Source organism: Caloenas nicobarica, chromosome 14 (genome assembly GCF_036013445.1).
Source record: "Caloenas nicobarica isolate bCalNic1 chromosome 14, bCalNic1.hap1, whole genome shotgun sequence".
NCBI classification, from domain to species: domain Eukaryota; kingdom Metazoa; phylum Chordata; class Aves; order Columbiformes; family Columbidae; genus Caloenas; species Caloenas nicobarica.
Window position 1 is genome coordinate 10805578 of NC_088258.1, and position 21588 is coordinate 10827165.

Here is a 21588-nt window from a genome sequence, read left to right on the forward strand (position 1 = left end):
TGTCAGTAAATGTCACCAATCCATTACCTTTTCAAATGAAAGACTTCGGCTTATCCTGAATCTCACCTTCTGAAGCACAGCTTTTGTTTATGAAACCAATGCCTCTTTTTTAACCTGACGAGAAAATCAGATGCTCTAAGATTTGAGGAACACAAGCTGTTTTGGAAGGTGGCTGCTTTATTGACGATAGCTTCCCTTGTTCTTTATGATTTTAAATTTATGTGTACGCTTGGGTATCTCTTATGTTGCTTTTAATTTACACAGAAAGTGAAATGAGAAAAATATTTTCTGTAGCTCAAAATAAAATGAGCTGAATTGCTTTCTCTGAATAGAAAATAAATACTGATATACTTTTTTCTGGCTTAAGATTTGTTCGTTTGCTGCAACTCAGAAAAGCATGATATTTTCTCAGCCTCTTGCTATAAAGGTACTACTGAGTTTTCGTATTAACTCTTTGTCTCTAGAACCATCTCTAAGGATCAGTTTGAAAAGAAGAAAAACGATACACTAGATCCAGAGCCGTAAGTACCAGACTGTCGTTTTCTTAAAATAATGTCATCACTTCCGCTTGTCCTTTAGCCAGCACTTCAGAAATGAGGCAGTGAATAAAGTCTTCCTTTTCCTCCCATCTCTGCCCAAACAGACTGCTGAATCCTCCTCTAGAGTTCGTAGCACAACATACGAACTTGATGTCTGCCACTGATAGCCAAGAGGAAAATGTGAGCCTGTTTTAATGGCAGTTCCTAGTTCTGAGAATGTGGGTAGTTCCCGAGGTGTGTTCTGTGAGGCTGAAAGTGGCCCCTGTCGTACAGAGCCTGTCATACCAAGCCCTGAATGCCAGTGGGGGAGTTCTGCATTTTCCTCCCCTGGTTTAGCCAGACTTCTAAAGCACGTTTTATTCTTCACCCGAGCGCTTAGCCCAGTGGCAGAGCCATCGTCCTCCCTTGTATTCACTGCCCTCAGGAAGTTCGGTAAAAGCCAAGTTGAACTTTTCTTTGGTAGCGCTGTGCTGCTTTTCCTACTGTCCTTAACTAACTGAACAAGTCTTCATCGTACTGCTGCTTTGTTCTCTGGCAGTTTGATACGTAATACATTTTTATTCCTTTTCTTATCTTTGCAAATACTAAACAAAGCTACTTCCCCAGACCTTTAAAGGTAGACTGCTGAGATACACCCTGATGCATTTGACTTCCTAACCAATGTTGCAGTCTCGAAAGGGAAAACCTGTAACAGTTTTCCCATTAAAAAAGGAAATTTTGACATACTATTTGGACACACACCCTCAAAAAAGACCACTACAGCAGACCCATGCAGGCAAAGACAAGCTAATACATGTTTCCTTGGCACAGTGATTCACGAATGACTAGTTTTTACATTTACAGTGAGTTGAGCAACCATTTAGTCAGCTTGTGGTTGTTGCAACAATTGAAAATTAAATCTGTGGAGGTATTGTTGAGCAGAATTCTCTGAAGCTGGGAAAACTCAGAACTCTGCTTAGAAAAGGATAGAAAAGAACCAGAAAAGGTTGTTCGTGACAGCCCATTTCACATTTTTAAACTGGTACATGTTATAGTTTTTGTAATATACATATTATTCGCACACAAAAATCAATAGATGTATACTTGAAGCTATTCTAGTGAGTATTTTTTAAAACTGACATGTATTGGGCTTGCTGAAGTTGATGCAGTTCTTAGCAGAGGGTTGGAAAGTCTTGTCTTTTGTGCCAAATTCTGAAAAATGACTTACCTAACAACAAAAGTAATTGGCTGCTGTTTTTTCTTCCCAGGTTTGTTGACTGCAAAGAGTGTGGTCGGAAGATGCACCAGATTTGTGTATTACATTATGATATTATCTGGCCTTCAGGGTAAGATGTTTGTTAGTTTTTTACCCCTTGTATAAGACCAGCGTCGTTTACATGATTAAGAATGTCTGTCTTTTAATATGCAGTCACTCCCTTTTAAGAACTGAGTACAAAAGGACAAAGAGTTTCTAAGTAAAATACGTTTTTTGGTGTTTGGGGTCTCATTTCAGTATATTCAGATGAAAATATGCATGAAACCAACTTGTTCATGTACACAGATTCCTGTGGTTTCTTTCTAACCACTAAACAATGGAAGCTGGTTGGAGGTACGTTTGTGTACTACGGAACACAAATGCAGGTGTAACTGCTTGGCAGAATTAAACAGGCTTATAAAGGTTTTAAGTCCCTCAGTAATGGAGAGATACAAGCTGTTCAAATCCAGAGAAAAATATATTGTACTTTGACATTTAAATTGTTGTTCAAACATTGGGCTTAAGCTAGCCAATAATGGGTGTATGCTAAGTGTTTGGCAATTTTTTTTTCTCAATAGGTTTGTCTGTGATAATTGTCTGAAGAAAACTGGTAGAACACGCAAAGAAAACAAATTCAGTGCTAAAAGTGAGTTTGGTATTTTTTGTTTTATCTTCATCTTCTCCCTGCCACCCTTGATAACTTTTTGATAGTGCCTTGCTCTTGTCATGATAGACAGTATGGGAACATTAGCAAGATGGGCAGTAGTGTAGCCCAAGACTTTGGTAGCTGTCAGAATTTTAATTAACATTCTAAAGACCTGCTTTTCATGTGTTTGTGGTCAGTCTTGATGCTGCTTGAGGTATTTGACATATATGCCCCTTTTTTTTTCCTAAGATGCAAAAAAAAAAAGGTGGGGGGAACAGAATGGGAGAAACATAATGCTGTGTGCACTTTACTGGCTATATTTAGACATGTTTCCATGTAGCGTTGAAACTGTAGTAAATTACTGACACCTCTGTGCCCTTCAAATAACGTGTAGTAACAAGTTGTACTGCATTTCAGGTGTACCGTGGTGGTGCCAAGTACTAATGTATTTGAAGAGCTTTTTTTGCTTCTAGGGTGGACTGTGGTATAAGAACCGTCCGCTGGAATAAATAACCAATTGTACTACATGTCTAGATTTTCTTGGAATTAACTGTTGTCATAATTTCGTTGAAATGTGCACTAAAGAAAGTGCCAAAAACTGTCAGGTCAAGTTGTCTCAGTGTCCTTAGTAATCCTTATACAGGTGTTCTTTGCATGCATTTAACAGCAGAGAACACGATTTAACTTTTACTCATAGAAATAGTGGGGGGACCAGTAGAGACTGCCATTGGAAACACAGTGTCAGTGGCATAAAGTAGAAAAATACAGTGAGTGTAGAAACCAAGAAGGTGATTCAGACACTTGAACAACTAGGACTTGTAGGTGCACTTGATTACTTGTTCTTCTTTGGTCCATGGAAGTTCTGGGCACGTTACCTTGTCATACTGTGACTTCGCAAGCCTGAATCTTCCAAATAACAATAATAAAGGAGTGCTTTTGCATTAAATATAACTTCTTGATGACTTAGTGTGTGGTGGATTGCATAATAAGAGATTTGAAGGGCGGTAATTTGGAGATGATAATGATGTATGAGACACATTAGGTTTCAGTACTCAAAATGGTCTCTGGAGTAACCTGACGCAAGATAGTATTGTTAAAAAGATTAAAATTAGTCTCATTAAAGACAGATTAAGATTGTAAGAGAACATTAATAAAATGATGAAACAAAAATGTAGTTTTAGATAACCATTTAAAATAGATTTGTGTTGTATGCTGACTTTATAGCATATATTGATGTAAATTAGCTTAAATAAGTATGCAATTCCTGGATGTCTCTAGTTGTTCTATGACATTCCTTAAAGTTTGAGTAACCAGCCATTTAGTTCAAGGTAACCATTCTGTTCTTTGGAGGTCTGGACAGGGAAATAATGGTGTTTCTTTCCTTTCCATTGATCTCCTTTTCGTCCTCCTTTCCCTGCTGTTTGGCCATCTTGTTTTCTTTTTCCCATGATGGGCCCTGCTGCCAGCTGTAACCCACTGGTGGGCCCAGCTCTCGAGATCCGTTTTCTTTAACACTTCTCTAGTGGAAACACAAGAGAACTTGGAACACCTTGGTCTTACTACTGACCTAAAAACAAATCCGAGCAATGAAAGTTGGAAACATTAACGTGTTTCCTTTCCTCTCCTCCTCCCTTCCCATAAAAACCTTTACTTACTGAATTACCACCAGTATTTCTGCACTTTCTCAAGCATGCTGGCGCAACTGGTAATGACCAAGATAGCATGTCCCTCAGCTGGAAGCTATTGCTCAGCTGTTATGGTAACATTCATATTCCTAATGTATATTAAGTAAAATTGGTTATCCTGACCACATCACAAGTAAGTTGCATCAAGGTGACTGATAACATGCCAAATGTAACCTATAAACCAGCATACAGCTGGATTATGCTGTGAAATTCCTAACTTTTGAAGTATTTTTCTTACTACTAAAATCTACAAATACTGCTTTTAACCAGTAGCTAAAGCAGAGATGTTCAAAGGCAAAAGGTATCCTGACAAATAAATCGCGCAAAGAAGTTTCCTGACAAAAAGTTGCAGTGAGCCAGAAGTCTGACTTTGTTCCTATCTGTCCGATTACTCATCCAGTAACAAATGTCTGGTCATTGCTACTGCAACAAAAACTCTGTACTCGAGTGACCCGGAAGCCTTCTGTGTTGTTGCTGGTTTGGATGCCTTTTCTCAAGTTTGCACCGCAGTTTTCATTGAGACCTGAGCTTTTATTGGAAGTAGATATGTTAGAGATGTCCAAGAACCAAAATCTGGTTGCTTTCTAAAAGAATTTGCATATTCTAATATATCAAAATATGCAGCTTTTAGATCCTTTCCTTATGGTGCTAGTAATCTTAATGCTGGCAATTTCTTTTATCTTCTTATCTGGTCTCTTTTGTTTTTCAAGTCTCAATGTATTGCAGCATAAGGAAGGAAGCAGATATCCTTTGGTTGCTTAGCATTGGAAAAATGATAAAATGAAAACAGAACAAGACAGTAGAGTTAACTGAAAGGGCTTTCTAAAAATGGACCAAGTCATTAGCTAAACAGAACCATTTCCTTTTTTTCCTGTTTGTCTTTGGAGAAATCAGTAAAATGAAATAATTTCTTCAGATAGTATGTATGAATTTTCTTTAAAATTCTTTGAATTTCCTTTAAAATCAACCCCCTTCTATTATATATGGAAAGCCAAATATATTGTATTGGGCTGGGAAACACTGAGAAGGGCCAGTGTATTGGAATTGGTAAAGGGCATAGTGTATTTTTACTTTAACCTGCCTTTACATTTAATTACTGGCTCCCAGGTAAATGCTATCTAGACTGTGTTGTGCTGCTATAACCGCAGAATCTCACTGGACAACGAGACAGAGTAAAAGATGTAAAACAAGATTGCCGTGTTTGACAATTTGTGTAAGCTGATTGTAAAATAGAATTCTAAGTATATAAATCCTTTAGAAAGTGACATCTTCCTTAGTGGCTTTCCCCGCCCCCCAATTATTGGAACCGAAAATAATTTTTGGTATAGATATTTCACTGCAGCATTCTGTATGCAGGCTCAGTAGTCAGGAGGAAGAACCAACAACAGCCTTGTGTCAGTAGCCAAATAACAACTGAAAAAGTAAGCATTGGAGAGCTGCAAATTAAATGCATTTTAGTAAAATGAACATCTGTAGATTGCAATATCACTTTGGAAAAGGTAGCAGATTGACCATAAAAATGAAGTGGAAATAAGAGTTGGTAAAATAAGTACAGCAGGATAAGATAAATAGTCATAAATCTTAAAGTCAAAACAGTGCGCTCCTTCTGTTTTCTTAATTTAAACCAAAATCTTCATCTTAATTTCTGCAATTTGTTGTGGATTTATTTGAAAACCATCACATCCTGTAATACTACAAAACCAGCTATTCCCGCAAAAGCTCGTTGTAAATGTAAAGACCAAGAGAGGGGATCTGGACGATACGTGGACTTGAACTTTTAAAGACCTCTATCGCTGTGCAAGAACTATTTAAGCTTTATGTGCAGATTACTGTAAGTGTGCAATCTAAAAGCTCTCTTGAAAAGAAAAAGCAATGAAATCTCCATTGAAGTCAAAAGGCTTTCATTTCTGTTGATTTGCTTTGCTTTGCTTGAAAAGGTGTGGCATTGAGCCAGATCTATAAAATGATGTCATCTCTGTCAAACAGCCAGATAGTGTTTTTGTTAGGAGAAAACATTTGCAGTGTTCATAAAATAAGCCTGCAAATTTTAAAATGCTATGTAAAGCTGCCTTTGTTAGGTCACTTAGTAATTTTCCCACTATAGTGGTTTTAGCTTCCACAATTGGGTGTGAACATTTAAGGGCTGAGTAAAAATGTACATGGTTTTGGTTTTCGAATTTTGGCTGCGTAAATAAAAACATCAATTTTTTACACAGAGGTAAAACAAAGGGAAAAAAGCCTGATTCTATACTGAGAAGCAAGCTGAAAGACTTTACGAGCATGGTAACACCCTGAATTTAACAGTGATTTCTCCAGTATTAACGTTTGTATTTTCGCGTTCTCCCCCTTCATTTCTAGGGCTGCAGACTACGCGTTTAGGAAACCATTTGGAAGACAGAGTAAACAAATTTTTGCGGCGACAGAATCATCCTGAAGCTGGAGAGGTCTTTGTCAGAGTAGTAGCAAGTTCAGATAAGACAGTAGAAGTTAAACCAGGAATGAAATCCAGGTTAGTTCTACTAATTACAATAAATGCAATCTTGATTTTTTTTTTTTTTTTAAATTTTATTTTTTTTTATTTTGAAGTCTCTCTGCATACGTATTGCAAAACTGTGCCAATTTGCACCTTGACCCCTTTGCACATTTTTGAAATTTCAGCATGAGTAAGATTATGAAATGTAAAAAAAGCAGTATGCAATAAATGAACTCGGAGACGACAATTGTATTTTGACTGTTTGGGTAGTGGGGACATCCTGGTTTTGGTTATAATACTGTGACTTTGTATAATATTACTAAATCTTGAGAGTCTTGACCACATTTTGGTTAGCATTACAGAACTCATAGTTTAGTTTGGAATGATTGCTGAGGTTCTGTTCCTTCATTTTATTGTGGTTTTATAAATACTTTAGCTTTCAAAAGTTATTTTTAATTTGCTTCATCATAAATGAAAAGCTTAAAAGGTTTATTCTATGAAGCATTTTGGCTTTAATTCATGACAACTGTTTATGTGACATCACTTCATCATCATGCATCAGATTTTCCACTCTGCAACATATTTAAAGGCTCGTGGTTTCTGAGGATGCTCTTGTCCTCAATGCTTGCCTGTTCAGTCGTATGTTAACTATATGGAAACTGTCTTTCCATGAGTTTTACAGTAACAGGACTCCCTGTTTTAATACAGCTCTGATTTGACCCCATTTAACTTCTGCAGAAATGTTTCTAATGAGTTAAAAATAAGGTTGGAAATAATTTCCTCATTCTGGTAGGACACTGGTTTAATAACTGGCTTTTTGTGTTCGTTTGTTTGCTTTTCCTGTTCCTTTCTAACACCCTTCCCTTCAGATTCGTGGATTCTGGTGAGATGTCAGAATCTTTCCCTTACCGTACCAAAGCCCTGTTTGCATTTGAGGAGATAGACGGAGTAGATGTTTGCTTCTTTGGCATGCACGTACAGGAGTACGGCTCGGACTGCCCCCCTCCAAATACAAGGTACTCTTTCATTTCTGTACTGTGGTGCATGCACAGAGAACATCTTGCTATGGTCACTGGACAATTACTCTCAAATACAGAAGATTAGGAGATGTGTTTCAGTTCTGTGGCACAAATAAGTCCTACCGTATGACTTCAGATGACTTTGAAGGGGGAAACAAATATCAGAACAAAAATATTACTTTTTTGTATTCTGTATTTAACTTTGCATCTTGATGTATATTCTTCCTGTCTAAAAAAATGATACCCATCTTTTGCTTTTGAGAACTTTTTATACCGTGTTAAGATGCTTAAAGATGCGTTAAAATAACGTAATGAATTTTTCTTTGTTCAGTATGGTTGTATATGTATCTAGTATAAAAGTCAGTTCTCAGTAGACAAAATGGATGTTCAGCTGTACCTGATTTTCTGTCATTCTTCTCTCATTACTCTAGACGTGTGTACATATCATATCTAGATAGTATTCATTTCTTCCGCCCCCGTTGTCTCCGAACTGCAGTTTATCATGAAATCCTCATTGGATATTTGGAGTACGTGAAGAAACTCGGGTAAGTGAGATCTTTGTAAAGAAATACATCTTTTTTTTCTTAGTATTTTGTTAATCCAGGATGCCAAGTGGCTTTTCACTTGGGATAGTCTCTCTTTTCTTCTGCCCTCTCTGAGGTATGTGGAACACATGCCTCTCCTGCAGGAGAGGGAGTTTGGATTTTATCACTAAGGTGATTTTTCTGTTGTTAGGATTCTTAAACTAAACTGGCAGCATAGCAATCTTTTTATCAGAGGCTCACTTGAAGCTTAAGTCTCATGATTGCATCCAGGACTATTATTCTTGTATAAAGACATTAATGCTACAGCATCTTTGTATAAAGAAAGAAAGAGGGGGCACAGAATGGCAGAGGTCTGAATTTATATTTCAGTTTGGCTGAGTTAATTCTAAGGCGATAGTCAAAATGGGTAAGATTTTCTTTCTTGTGTGTGAAACACAGGTATGTGACAGGACACATCTGGGCCTGTCCCCCAAGCGAAGGAGATGACTATATTTTTCATTGCCATCCACCTGATCAGAAAATACCCAAACCCAAGCGTTTGCAAGAGTGGTATAAGAAGATGCTGGACAAGGCATTTGCTGAGAGAATCATTCATGACTACAAGGTTTGCTGCTGTTTACTTCCTGAATTAATTTTTATGGGCTTTTCATTTGAAGGTAGCTAATACCATTACATAAGAAGTGAAACTGGTTGTGTTGTACAAGGGGTTTTATTCTCAGCTAGTGTGTTCATCATCTCAGATTTTCTGGAGGCTCTGCCTTTCAGAAAGTCCCTTAGGATTGATTTCTGCCTAAAGACAAGCATACCCATCTTTCACTGCTGTCTTGTAGGCAAGGAAGTATGTAGCTTGCTAAGGTTTATAGAAGTTGCTTGCTTCTGGTGATTGTGGAGGATCTGGTGGAATGCTGGATCCCATTAGTGTGAAATCAAAAAACCTGCTTATAAAACAGCTTCTTCACTTGAAGAGAAAAAGGGCGATTTTCATAATTGGAGAATATCACACATGTATCCAAGGAAATAAGTTAAAAGATTGCAGAGGTAGCATTTGCCATTCTTTGCATGCAAAAATTTACAAGAATTTCTTAGTGGTAGTCACAGTGATGGAAAAAATTGCTGTTTTGGTTGCAAGTGACAGTTACTACATGTGTGGAACAGAACAGCGTGTAGCAAACTGTGTCATCTGATGCGGTGTTGCAAAGAGCTAGAAAATCTGTCTCTCTCCTAGTAAGGTGGTCTTGAAATGAAGCTGAAGAAAATCTCGGCTAGTCTGGTATGGGCTTGTTAAACACAGTGCACTTAAAAAAAACCAACCAGAACAGCTGTGTAAAATACCTGTTCCTTGTCAGAATACCTGTTTCTCTCAGTGGTCCCTGGCCTTTCTAGCCAGGGAGTCCCCAGAGCTGCAGCCAGCAGTCAGCGAAGGGTGCAGCCTGCACACAGTCCCCTGCCACAACCAGGCATTACTTGATGTTCCTGTGTGTAATAGTTGGCCGGTGCATTCAGCGATTCTTCTGGGGTTATCAGGCTTATTGCACATATGCACAGCTCACACACGTGCATCGAAGTGCTTACGCACTTCCAAATTTGTAAGGGAAAGGGCTGGATGTGACACACATGCTGTGACTAGAACAGTTCCTGCCCTTGTCCAGGAGCAGCGCAGGACGAGCGGAGTGCTGTAGGCTTCACTTGGAGTTGGCATAGTTACCAGGGAGAGGTCTGTTATTCCATTCCATTCCAGGGATATCTTAGTGACTCCCATCATGTCAGGAGCACGAGCCGGTGGCATGATGGAGGCTCAGGAGAGCCTCGGCAGCTGTCTTTGCAAGATGAAAGGGAGTGGGGTGTTATCGGTATTGCCAGGCCAGTTGTTGAACTGCACCCAGTAAAGGAGGCCTGCTGGGAGCGAGGCACAGCTGTTCAGGGCAGCCCTGGATCGTCTTTCTGGTTCTCCTCTCTATCCTAACTGGTCTTTGTTTCTTTATTCTTGGTATTGTGTGAAACGCTCAACAGGACATCTTCAAACAAGCAACTGAGGACAGGCTGACAAGTGCCAAGGAGCTGCCTTACTTTGAAGGTGATTTCTGGCCCAATGTGCTGGAAGAAAGCATTAAGGAGTTGGAGCAGGAGGAGGAGGAAAGGAAGAAGGAAGAAAGTACTGCAGCTAGTGAAACAACAGAGGTGAGTTAACTTTATATGCTATATTTGCTTCTGGCTCACAAAACTGACAATTAACACTTTAATAAACTAGAGAGTTCACATCCAGTAAACTCGAAAAGAAGGTTGTTCACATCAGATGTTAAATCAGAGTTCTCTTTAGCTACATTTCTGGTTTTCTTCTTGGATAACCAATGTACTGATGGCTTCAGATTCTGTTAAAAACAGTAACAAGCCATTTGACGTCAGTTCAGCACCTCTGTTCTCAGAGAAATGTGTTAAGTTACTTTCGGATTGCATCATGACGGCTACATTTGTTTGCAGTCATTTGACTGAGCTTCTGCTTCACACCTTTGCAAATCACCTTTAGTATTGGCATTTTGAAAGATGCTGTATTTTTCAGAGTTGAATTATATTTTGCTGTTAAGCAAAAGTACTTGTAGTCATTTGCAACAGTAGGGAGCTGAAATTTAGAAGTTTATTGCAAGCTTTGCATTGATGTGAAGTGTTGATCCTGATGGTGGTGTTCCTTCACCAGCATTCTCTTTGTATACTTCAAAACCAAAAAAAAGTACTTTCTCAGGGTCCTGGCCAGAATTTCATTATTGATTTTTATTTCTGTCTTGATTGTATCTGTATCCAAATGGTCTTAACACTTTTATACTGTCCCTTTTACTTGTGATTTGCACGCCCTTCCAGTGAAAACACCCATGTAAACCTCTACATCTAAGAGGGGGGCGGGAAAAAAGATGTTTTAGAAAGCCCAGAACAGGTAACCGCGAAACTCATCCATGTTATCCCCCTGAAGTGAGAAGATGCAGCCTTGGCTGTTAACCTCCTTATCCTCCCACTTGATGCCATTGATGTTGCTTGGGGTAGTTGGGGAAACAAAATCTGCATCCAAGTTGCTGAAGTTGTCATCCAAGAATGCAACAAAAAACATAACAGTCCGGCCTTTGCCACTTGGCTCAGAAAAGAAGTGAAATTAAAAGCATGAGAACTTCCCCAGTGCAGTCAGCCAAAGGTGTGTCACTTTGTGGAGGAAACTGTGCGCAGCAATGGGGTCTCCACTTGCAGAAGCACTTGATGAATCTTTGCAATTTGCCCTGTGTTAAGATGGTAGAGAATCTGTCTATCTTTTCTTAAACAGTCCTAAACTTTTTATGTGTGGAAACAGAGCTTCTTAAAAGTCAACATGTGCTGTGAGTGTTAGTTAGAAGAGACTCTAAAGAGGTGGTAAATATTCAGAAGTTTGTGGCAAAGGTTCCGAAGGGACCGAGTTCACTGGGTAACTGTTCTGTCAGCATCTGTGGCAAATCTGGCTGAATCCGTTAAATGCTATCAAAATGAAGTAGCACAAAAACAACCTTACAACTTCGTAAAATATTTTGGAATAGCTTTGTACAATTCACCCAATATAGACTTCTTAAAGGTGGAGTAGAAAGAAAACTTAGACTTACACTGTCAGCTGAGTTTCAATCTAGTCTTCCTTTTGGTGTTTAAATTTTAAAATGTTGATGCTCTAGAATGCACAGGCAAAGGAGGACATGCCCTAATTCCATCAGGGGTAGAAAATTTGGGGGAAAGTTCTCAAGATGGGAACATACAATAGCTCATTTCTGAATACCTTTAGATGACTTAGAGCTCTGTGTGGTTTCCCATAAAATAGTATAGTTCTAATTTCCAAACAGGATTGGTCGAAAAGTCAATAAAATTAGTTGCAGAAAAACTAAGATTGGACAGGAATTCCTATCTAAGCCTAATTAATGGAATGGAGCGATGGCAACAATCTAAATATAGAATTGTTTTCTTCAGTTGGAATATTTTTGTTTTCTTTAAATAAATACGCTTGCGGATAAACCCTCTGTTTGCTTGTACAGAGTGTTCGTGAAACTTTCTTGTGTGTGTGTATATATATATCAGAGTATTTCAGTTGCTTATTTTTAATATTATGATAACCAACATTCTAGCAGTTAGAGCAGGGATTTTTCTTGAGTGCTGAGCTCCCTGCAAAGGGCTGGGGGGTTTATTTTTCAAGGACATGAGAAGACTAAAAGTTATTTCTGCTTTCACAGGTCATGTAAATAGCATCATCTGCTATTTTTTACTCTTCTTTACTTACATCTAGTATTCAGCATATGGTCACTGTGGTCTGCGTTGTTGTAACTTAGACACAAGTGAAGGTTTTGGGGATTTTTTTGAAGTTGCATATGCAGCAGTAAGTCTTCAGGATGGAGAATAATGTATTTTGTTAGTTTCAAATCCTGTATGTTCTTATTTGTGTACTAGCCCAAAATTTCTTCAAAAAAAGCAACAACAAAACCACCAAAACATCAGATCAAAGCTCAAACAAGTATGTGAAACACCAAATGCACAACAAAGCAAAATACTGCACTTCTGGAATTTTTTGAAGTCCATTTTGTTTGTAACTCATTTTATCATCAAATATGTATAAGATGTTGTAGAGTGAGCAGTGGAAGCTGAAGGTACAGTGTTTGCGAAGGAAAAAAATAAGTGTAAGATACAAATTATTTAATGTATATATGTACTTTATATATCTGGTTTTAAACAGCATTTGAATTTGTTTGCTTGCCAGTTTGCTTTTTGATTTTTCCTGGAAGGTAGGATATATTTAACACAGGATGACTGATTTGCAGGCATTGGAACAAAGTTCTATTATTGACAACAGAAGTGTTCCACTTTCAGCTATGGTGAATGGGAGAGAGCTCTATAAAGTGTAACATCTTTCCTATGCATTTGTTGCAGGGAAGCCAGGGCGACAGCAAAAACGCCAAGAAAAAGAACAACAAAAAAACCAACAAGAATAAGAGTAGCATCAGCAGAGCTAACAAGAAGAAACCCAGCATGCCAAATGTGTCCAATGATCTGTCTCAGAAGCTGTATGCCACTATGGAGAAGCATAAAGAGGTACTGTCAAAATAGGCTGCGTAAAGAGAGGATTTTATTCCTGTAAATCTGGGCATGATGATAGTCAGAACTGAAAAATCAGGAGAAGTAAAGCTTGGGATTGCACTAGAACTTCTTCTGTTGTGTAACAACATATTGGAAATTAGTCTAAACTAAGTTAATTAGATAACATGTGTAGCACGCTGTTACTGCAGCAGAACATGAGCTTTTTCCGACAAGATTATATAACGTCATTGATTTTTTTTTTTTCCTCGTTTATCTGCAGGTCTTTTTTGTGATTCATTTACATGCTGGGCCTGTAATTAACACTCTGCCTCCCATCGTGGACCCTGATCCATTACTTAGCTGTGATTTGATGGATGGGCGAGATGCCTTCCTCACCTTAGCCAGAGATAAGCACTGGGAGTTCTCCTCGCTGCGTCGATCCAAGTGGTCCACGCTCTGCATGCTGGTGGAACTGCACACTCAAGGGCAGGATCGCTTTGTCTATACGTGCAATGAGTGCAAACATCATGTGGAAACAAGGTGGCATTGCACTGTCTGTGAGGTAGGTGTATGTCACCAGAGACTTCTGTTCTCTCTTGCCCTACAGTCAAGCTTAGGTTTTCTGGGCAGATATTGCAAAAGCTTCTCCAAAATAAGCCTATCCTGATAAAAGGGCCACTAAGCCTTAAGGGAAGGTGACTGCCATGGTGAGGTACCTCTTCTAGAATAAGTACCCTTAACCTCTCAATATGAAAATGCTAGTACTCTGGAATGGCTACTGCTGCCTCAGTTATTCCACCAGGGCTCCTCTGTGTGGACAAACTTTTAACTGAATTTTAAAGAACTTTAGGATTGGATGGTAAGATGTGACTGTGTCAGTCTAGTCTGAATCCACAAGACACTAGCTCATCCACTTAAAATGGTGTCCCCGAGAGGAGCTGCTGTGCCTTTCTGCAAGGTGGCTTTTGTTCCACTTTGTACGTGGTACTTCATGTTGTAAGGAGCGCAGCTGGGTGTGTGTCCAGGCTGCCGCACAGCTGGGCGAGGAGGCTGCCCCAGCTCTTCATCGTTGTCTGTTCGGCCCAGCGTTAGAGGTTGCCTGCCCTTCAGGTCAGCCCAAGTAATTGCTTCCTAACCTGGCTTGATGCTTTTAATGACTAGCCCTTTTACAGCATAGATCACTTCCAGTGAACTGTGTTAGAGAGCAATTAGGCATGGAGTTACACAGGTGGACTTGAGAAGGCAGCCTCTGCAGGGCTTGGGATGACCTCTGGCTGCAGCTGAGCCAACAAAAATTGTGAATAAGCGCAGCCTAGTTTTTACACTGCAAGTTATTGCCAGGTCTGTGGTGAAAGAGTCTTAATTAATCCCTCCGAGGAAAGTATTGAACAGGGCTTCTTGAGGCAAGACTGGAGGAAATGGATTGTACACACTAGAGAAATTAAGTGGTGGAAGGAGGTATGGCCTTCAGGTTTCTTCTGGGTACTTCTGTATTAAGGGAGTGCTCTTCTTGCAGCAAAAAGGGACAGGAGAGTGAAAATGGGTGTTTGAGAAGGTTTTCAGATCAGCGTCTGTCTTAGCATGAAACTTGCACTCAATCTGAGGGTCATGTTAGAGATTTAAAAATATGTATTTCACGGTAGCAGTTATTGGCCAGTAATTACACTAAGAATAGCTAAATGGAGAGGCAAACCCTATTTTTAAGCAGTGACAGTAGGTTTGTCTTACTGGTTGGAGGTTTTAGCCCTCCTTCTGTAAGTACCCCGGTAGACATCAAAGAAAAGTAAGCAGTTCTTTCATCAAAAGGGAAAAACAAAGAAACCCTGCAAGGTATTTTAATGTAATAAAATGAAGACCCAGCAACTGCCCCTGTTGGCATTGTTACCTGCAGCAGCCAAGACTCCTGATGGCTTTGGAGCAGCTCATGTGGCCTCTGCCCTCAGCTGCCTAACCCTCACTGTCACGGTGACTCCGTAACTTGTGCAGCTGCTTCTCAACCAGCCGCTGTTCACAGCATGTGGCTGTTGTCCTGCGTCTGTTCTGCTGTGTATTTGTACCTACTGAAACCTACCGTGTGCTTCCACACCAAGCTCATATTGCTCACCTAAAACCACTCTTCTGTTTCTGCCGCTTTAGTTAGTGCTCTGTAGACAACTGAACTATGGGTTTTCTTTGCTTTCAGGACTATGACCTCTGCATTAACTGCTACAACACTAAGAGCCATGACCACAAGATGGTTAAGTGGGGCCTGGGTCTGGATGATGAGAGCAACAGCCAAGGAGAGCAACAGTCAAAGAGCCCCCAGGAGTCGCGACGACTGAGCATCCAGCGCTGCATTCAGTCCCTTGTCCACGCCTGTCAGTGCCGCAATGCAAACTGCTCATTGCCATCCTGCCAGAAGATGAAACGGGTTGTCCAGCACACCAAGGGCTGCAAGCGCAAGACCAACGGTGGCTGTCCAGTGTGCAAACAGCTCATAGCTCTTTGCTGCTACCATGCCAAACACTGCCAAGAGAACAAATGCCCCGTGCCATTCTGTCTCAATATCAAACACAAGCTTCGACAGCAGCAGATCCAGCATCGCCTGCAGCAGGCTCAGCTCATGCGCAGAAGGATGGCTACCATGAACACCCGAAACGTGCCTCAGCAAAGTTTGCCTTCTCCTACCTCAGCAACGCCTGGTACCCCTACGCAGCAGCCAAGTACACCACAAACACCACAGCCTCCTCCCCAGCCCCAGCCTTCCCCTGTAAGTATGTCACCGGCTGGCTTTCCCACTGTGTCAAGAACTCAGCCCCCTACTACTGTTTCAACAGGAAAACCTGCAAACCCGGTTTCTGCACCTCCACCTCCGGCTCAGCCTCCCCCGGCCGCAGTGGAAGCGGCTCGGCAGATCGAGAGAGAAGCTGCCCAGCAGCAGCAGCAGCTCTACAGGGTTAACAACATTAACAATGGTTTGCCTCCTGGTCGCCCAGGACTAGTAAACCCAACAGTGGGTTCAGTGAACCAGATGCAGCAAGTCAGCATGAATGTACCCCGGCCCAACCCTGTCAGCGGTCCAGTGATGTCCAACATGCAGCCTGGACAGTGGCAGTCCCCTCCGATGCCGCAGCAGCAACCAATGCAGCCAGGAATGGCAAGACCGGTGATGCCAATGGCAACGCCACAAGCTGTGGCTGGGCCGAGGATGCAGGGTGTGCAGCAGCCGCCACGGAGCATCCCCCCGAATGCACTTCAGGACTTACTGAGGACCTTGAAATCACCGAGTTCTCCGCAGCAGCAACAGCAGGTTCTTAATATCCTTAAATCCAACCCTCAGCTTATGGCAGCTTTTATAAAGCAAAGAACAGCCAAATACGTGGCTAACCAGCCTGGGATGCAGCCGCAAGCAGGCATACAGCCCCAGCCTGGGATGCAGCAGCCGCAGACCGGAATGCAACAGCCGGGCATGCACGCTCAAGCAGGATTGCAGAACATGAACGCAATGCAAGCCGGAGTGCAAAGACCGAGCGTTCCTCCCCAGCAGCAAGGGATAGGAGCTATGAATCCCCAGGGACAAGCGATAAACATCATGAACCCCAGCCACAACCCTAGCATGGCAAACATGAGTCCGCAGTACAGAGAAATCCTGAGGCGGCAACTACTGCAGCAGCAGCAGCAACAGCAGCAGCAGCAGCAAGGAGGGGCTGGCATGGCAGGAGGGATGGCAGGACACAACCAGTTCCAGCAGCCCCAGGGACCGGGAGGTTACCCTCAAGCCATACAGCAGCAGCGGATGCAGCAGCATCTCTCGATACAGGGCGGCTCCATGGGACAGATGGCTCAGATGGGACAGCTGAACCAGATGGGCCAGCCCGGCATGGGGGCGGACGGCACCCCCAACATCCAGCAAGCACTGCAGCAGCGCATCCTGCAGCAGCAGCAGATGAAGCAGCAGATAGGGTCCCCCGGGCAGCCCAACTCCATGAGCCCGCAGCAGCACATGCTCTCAGGACAAGCGCCGGCGTCTCATCTCCCTGGCCAGCAGATCACCACCTCCCTCAGCAACCAGGTGCGGTCCCCAGCACCCGTTCAGTCTCCCCGTCCCCAGTCCCAGCCGCCACATTCCAGCCCGTCACCCAGGATACAGCCCCAGCCGTCACCTCACCACGTCTCTCCCCAGACTGGTTCCCCCCACCCGGGACTCGCAGTTACTATGGCTAGTAGCTCCATGGATCAGGGACACTTGGGCAACCCCGAGCAGAGTGCAATGCTTCCACAACTAAACACCCCCAACAGGAGTGCGTTGTCTAACGAATTGTCTCTGGTCGGTGACACCACCGGGGACACACTAGAAAAATTTGTGGAGGGTTTGTAGCATTATGGGAGCATCACTTTTTTTTTTTTTTTTCCTTTCGTGTTCTTGGACATTTTGTACTGAAAATTCAGACATCTGGGTTGTTTTGAATCCTAGATGGAACTGCTGCTTCCTACATGTGGAAGAATGAATTGCTGTTTAAAAAAAAGAAAAAAAAAAGAAAAAAAGAAAAAAACAATACAAAGAATATATTTTTTTGTTAAAGCCAGACGGTTAAAATATCTGGTCTCTTTTGTGGGTTTTTTTGGTTTTTATTTTTTTGTTGCTGTTGACTCATACTTTTTTTTAATGGGGGAAAACAAGTTCATTATATTCATATTTTTTATTTGTATTTTCAAGACTTTAAACATTTGCGTTTAAAAGAAGAAAAAATAATATTCAGAAACTGTTTCCTGAAATAATGCAACATTATAATGTATCCTGGTAACTTTGACACGTTGCGGGAAGATTTTTTTTTTTTCTATAGTGAACTCTTCAGGCGTTTGAAGTATTACCCCTGGAAAGATAGGAAGAGACTCTTGCACACAAAAACACACGTTGGCCAATGCCAAAATCCTTGTCTTGCAGATGTAGAAATTGTTGCTTTGTTTCTCTGATAAAACTGGTTTTAGATGAAAATAGGGATGATCACTCTTAGACCGTGCTGATTTGAATAGAGAAGAAGCATTCTTTTCTTTCTTTCTTCTGTGTGAAACTTGAAATGAAGAAAAGCAATTCTAGTGTAAATCATGCAAGCGTTATAATTACTATAAATAAGAAAATCCAAGAGGATTCAATCACTGTATAGAATGGTAAAAACAAAAAACAAACTCATTTCTTACTTATAATATCATATTGTTAAATAAACTGTGTGCAACAGACAAAAAGGGTGGTCCTTCTTGAATTCATGTACATGGTATTAACACTTCGTGTTTGGGTTTTTTGTTATGAAAATGCTGTTTTCAACATTGTATTTGGACTATGCATGTCTTTTTTCCATTGTATATAAAGTATTGCTTAAAATTGATATAAATTACTGAAGTTTTTAACATGTATTCTGTTCTTTAAAATCCATGTAAGAATGTTTAAGGTTTTTATTTATTTATATATTTTTGGATCATGTTCTTTGTAAGACATGGCTATGAATATTCACTCATTACACGGAGCAGCCAGAGGCATGGCGAGGAGTGGCACGATCCATGGAGTATTGTAGGTAGCATGTCTGTTTTACAACACCCTGTAGTGATTGTTTCCTCTTTGGGGAGGGAGAGGAGAGGGGAGTAGTTCCCATACATGGAATATTTGCAGGTGTCCAGCCATAAGGGTTAACTGGAATAAATTATTAATGGCCGTTGCTTTTTAAAAAACTGCATTAATTTAGAGAAGGATCACCGATGAAAGGAAAATAGAGAGTATTGAGTTAATTCTAGGCTAATTTATTTAGTCTACAGTAAATAAGAACCTATTGACTTTAACACTATTTTTCTGCTGTTAACTCTGAGTCTAGATTTGAGGGTTTTCTGTGGAATAAAAAATAACAAATCATGTACATGTTCCCTTTAATATCCTGTCACCATGCCCTCATGTTCCTGGGATTCTTGCCCCTCCTCCCCCCAAATGAATGACTTTCTTGGAGTTAGAAAGTCCAGGGAAACTTTCCCAGCGTAGGTGTGAGCTAAAACCACGACTGGCCTAAAACACCATCACTCAGGCCTTGAGGCTTCTCGATTATGTGCGACTGGCATGGGATTAGCAGCAAATCCAGCAAGGTTTATCCTCCCAGCCGCTGCTGCCGCCTCGGCGGGGAGCGCCGGCCACACTTGGATTTTCGTGTGAAGTCAGAGCTTCCTCCAGCCTTAATGTTTTTATAGGAACCGTGTTGGGGGACGACGGGGGAGAAGAGCAAATGATATATATCTCAATTTTTATCCCCATACTGTGAAAAACAGTAGTGCACTGCGGTGCTACTTCATTCTTTTTTAACTGTAAAGGGTCTCTGCTTAAACTTTTCTTGCAAACTTTTAACTATTGTATCTTTTTTCACCACCATTGGATTCATCTGCCCATGCAATTGTCTTCAGCAATTCAAGATGTCAAAATTTGGGGCTTGGGTGAGGTCAGCGAACACTAACCCAAAGCTTGTCCAAAAGAAATTGCTGTAAAAAAAAAAAAAAAAAAAGATGGAAAGCCCTGATGCTGTGTCTCATGCTGTGTACTTAAAAAGAGGGAAAATACTATATTTGTGATCAAAAAGAGGAAACTTGAAATGTGCTGGTGTTTCTAATAAAAGCTGGTAAAACTGCTTGGATTGAAGGATGGTTCCGCTTGGCTGGTGCCCACTAGGATCAGCGAAGCCGACACCCAGGATCAGGATAACGGCACTCAGTCTCGCTAATACCTTTAATTAGTGCCCGTTCTAAAAACATCAGCACTGCTCCTGGATTTGGGTGAGCCGGGTCATGGTGGGAGCGCAGAGGTAGTGCAGCTCTCAGGCTGCAGCTTGCTTGGGTTCCCGCTCATGGGGAAGAGCGGAAGGAAAACGTGATGGGAAGCAAATACCGACATATTTCTAAGCACAACCTGAAGTATGTGGAGAGTACAGAGCAAGGGATAGATTTAGATCTGATGATCCCAGCAGGTGTTTTACTAGGGGGAGAAGGGAAGCGCAAAGCTGAAGTTGAACGTGCAGAGCGGCTGGGCTTGGTGTGCAGCCCTTGTGGCCGGGGGGGCTTCACTCTAGTCTCATTGAGCATTGATGGGAAATTCGGTGCACCTGAAGACTGGACGGGCATCTGATGTCTCAGGTACGGCATCCTAGAAACACAAGGATTTAAAGGCAAGAATGTACTGGAGATTGGTGCAGGTTTTTTTACCACCAGAAGGAGTGGCTGAGACCTCCCCCCTTACTGAATTCTGGAGGGGAAGAAGGTGCTGAAATATCAACATTGAGCTGCAACAACTTGGTTCTCTGCTTTTCTTCAGCTGCCCAGCACGCTCTACTGCTGGCTATCCTGACTTCTGCTACCGCAGCAGGCTGTGGTGTGTTTCTCCGTGCTGCAGACACACCAGCTGATGCTCGATGTTCTTGGCTGTTCTTCGCTGCCCACAGCCCTGCTGTAAGCACTCCCCGCTCTGCTCTGCCAGCCGGGTGCATCAGAGCAAAGAGAGGCTCACCGCAGCGGTGCACCGAGGAAGATGAGCCCTCTTGCCAGGGGTGCTGCAGGTCCCAAAAAGCTGGGGACAGTAACCTTGTCAGTCAGTGTGAAGCCAGATGTGGTCGTGTCCACAGCTGTAGTAGCATAACGTTCCTTCAAGTCAATGGCAGGGTACGGTCTAAGGGAAAGCAGTTAATGCCTTACAAAGGTGACCAGGTGTGTACCGGGTGCTGCTTCCAAAGCAAATCCCAACCCGTGGTTTTCTCAATGCGGCAAAGATCGAGCCACTGTGGAGGCAGTAGCTGGGGGAGCACGGCAGAACACACAGGTTGCTGTGTGGCGTCCATCTGTCCTTCCCCGCGCTTCTCCACGGCTCAGAACCTGAAATGCGGAATGGGATGATGTCTCACCCCCAATGCACTGCCAGGGCAGCGATTGAAGACAGTCGGTGCCAACCACTGGATAATCAAAATAAGCCAGAACAGAGGAGAGGACCTGTACCACGTCTTCTGCCTTCCTCCAGCCCTCCTTGTGGGAATACACTTCACGGCTAAGTGGTCCAAGCAGACCCAAAGCAGGAGGGTGATGCAGTGCAAGGGGAGGCAGGAGGAGGACTTGGGTGTTTCAGGGCAGGTACAAGAGCTCCGGTACAGTGTCGTGGCAGAGCACTGCTCAGGAGTGCTGTGAGGTCAGCTGGGGGCAGTAATCAACGCAGCAGGAGGAGGGAAGCGTTTGAAACAGGCTCAGAAGTCACTTTGTTTCTGGCTGCAGCAGAGGGAATCTCGAGGGGCCGGGGTTGGTGCCAGGTGGACACGCAGCCTGCAGAAGGGTGCTGCAGTGATGCAAAGGCTCGCACTGGGTTTGTTGCACCTGATCTGTAACATCCAGC

At 42.1% G+C, this 21588-nt stretch overlaps 1 protein-coding gene across 4 annotated transcripts in view; it reads left to right on the top strand.

The window, feature by feature from the left end:
• Positions 1-19832, top strand: part of CREBBP (CREB binding protein) — a 95244-nt gene extending 75412 nt beyond the window's left edge. For all 4 annotated transcript variants that reach the window (XM_065644507.1, XM_065644511.1, XM_065644508.1 and 1 more), the window contains 11 exons: positions 465-521; positions 1787-1864; positions 2352-2419; positions 6463-6613; positions 7447-7593; positions 8028-8141; positions 8580-8745; positions 10152-10319; positions 13062-13223; positions 13489-13770; positions 15391-19832. In XM_065644507.1, coding sequence (XP_065500579.1) covers positions 465-521; positions 1787-1864; positions 2352-2419; positions 6463-6613; positions 7447-7593; positions 8028-8141; positions 8580-8745; positions 10152-10319; positions 13062-13223; positions 13489-13770; positions 15391-17565 — 3568 coding nt within the window. In that variant the 3' untranslated portion in view covers positions 17566-19832. The remainder of the gene's footprint in view (positions 1-464; positions 522-1786; positions 1865-2351; positions 2420-6462; positions 6614-7446; positions 7594-8027; positions 8142-8579; positions 8746-10151; positions 10320-13061; positions 13224-13488; positions 13771-15390) is intronic.
• The last annotated feature ends 1756 nt before the right edge of the window (positions 19833-21588 follow it).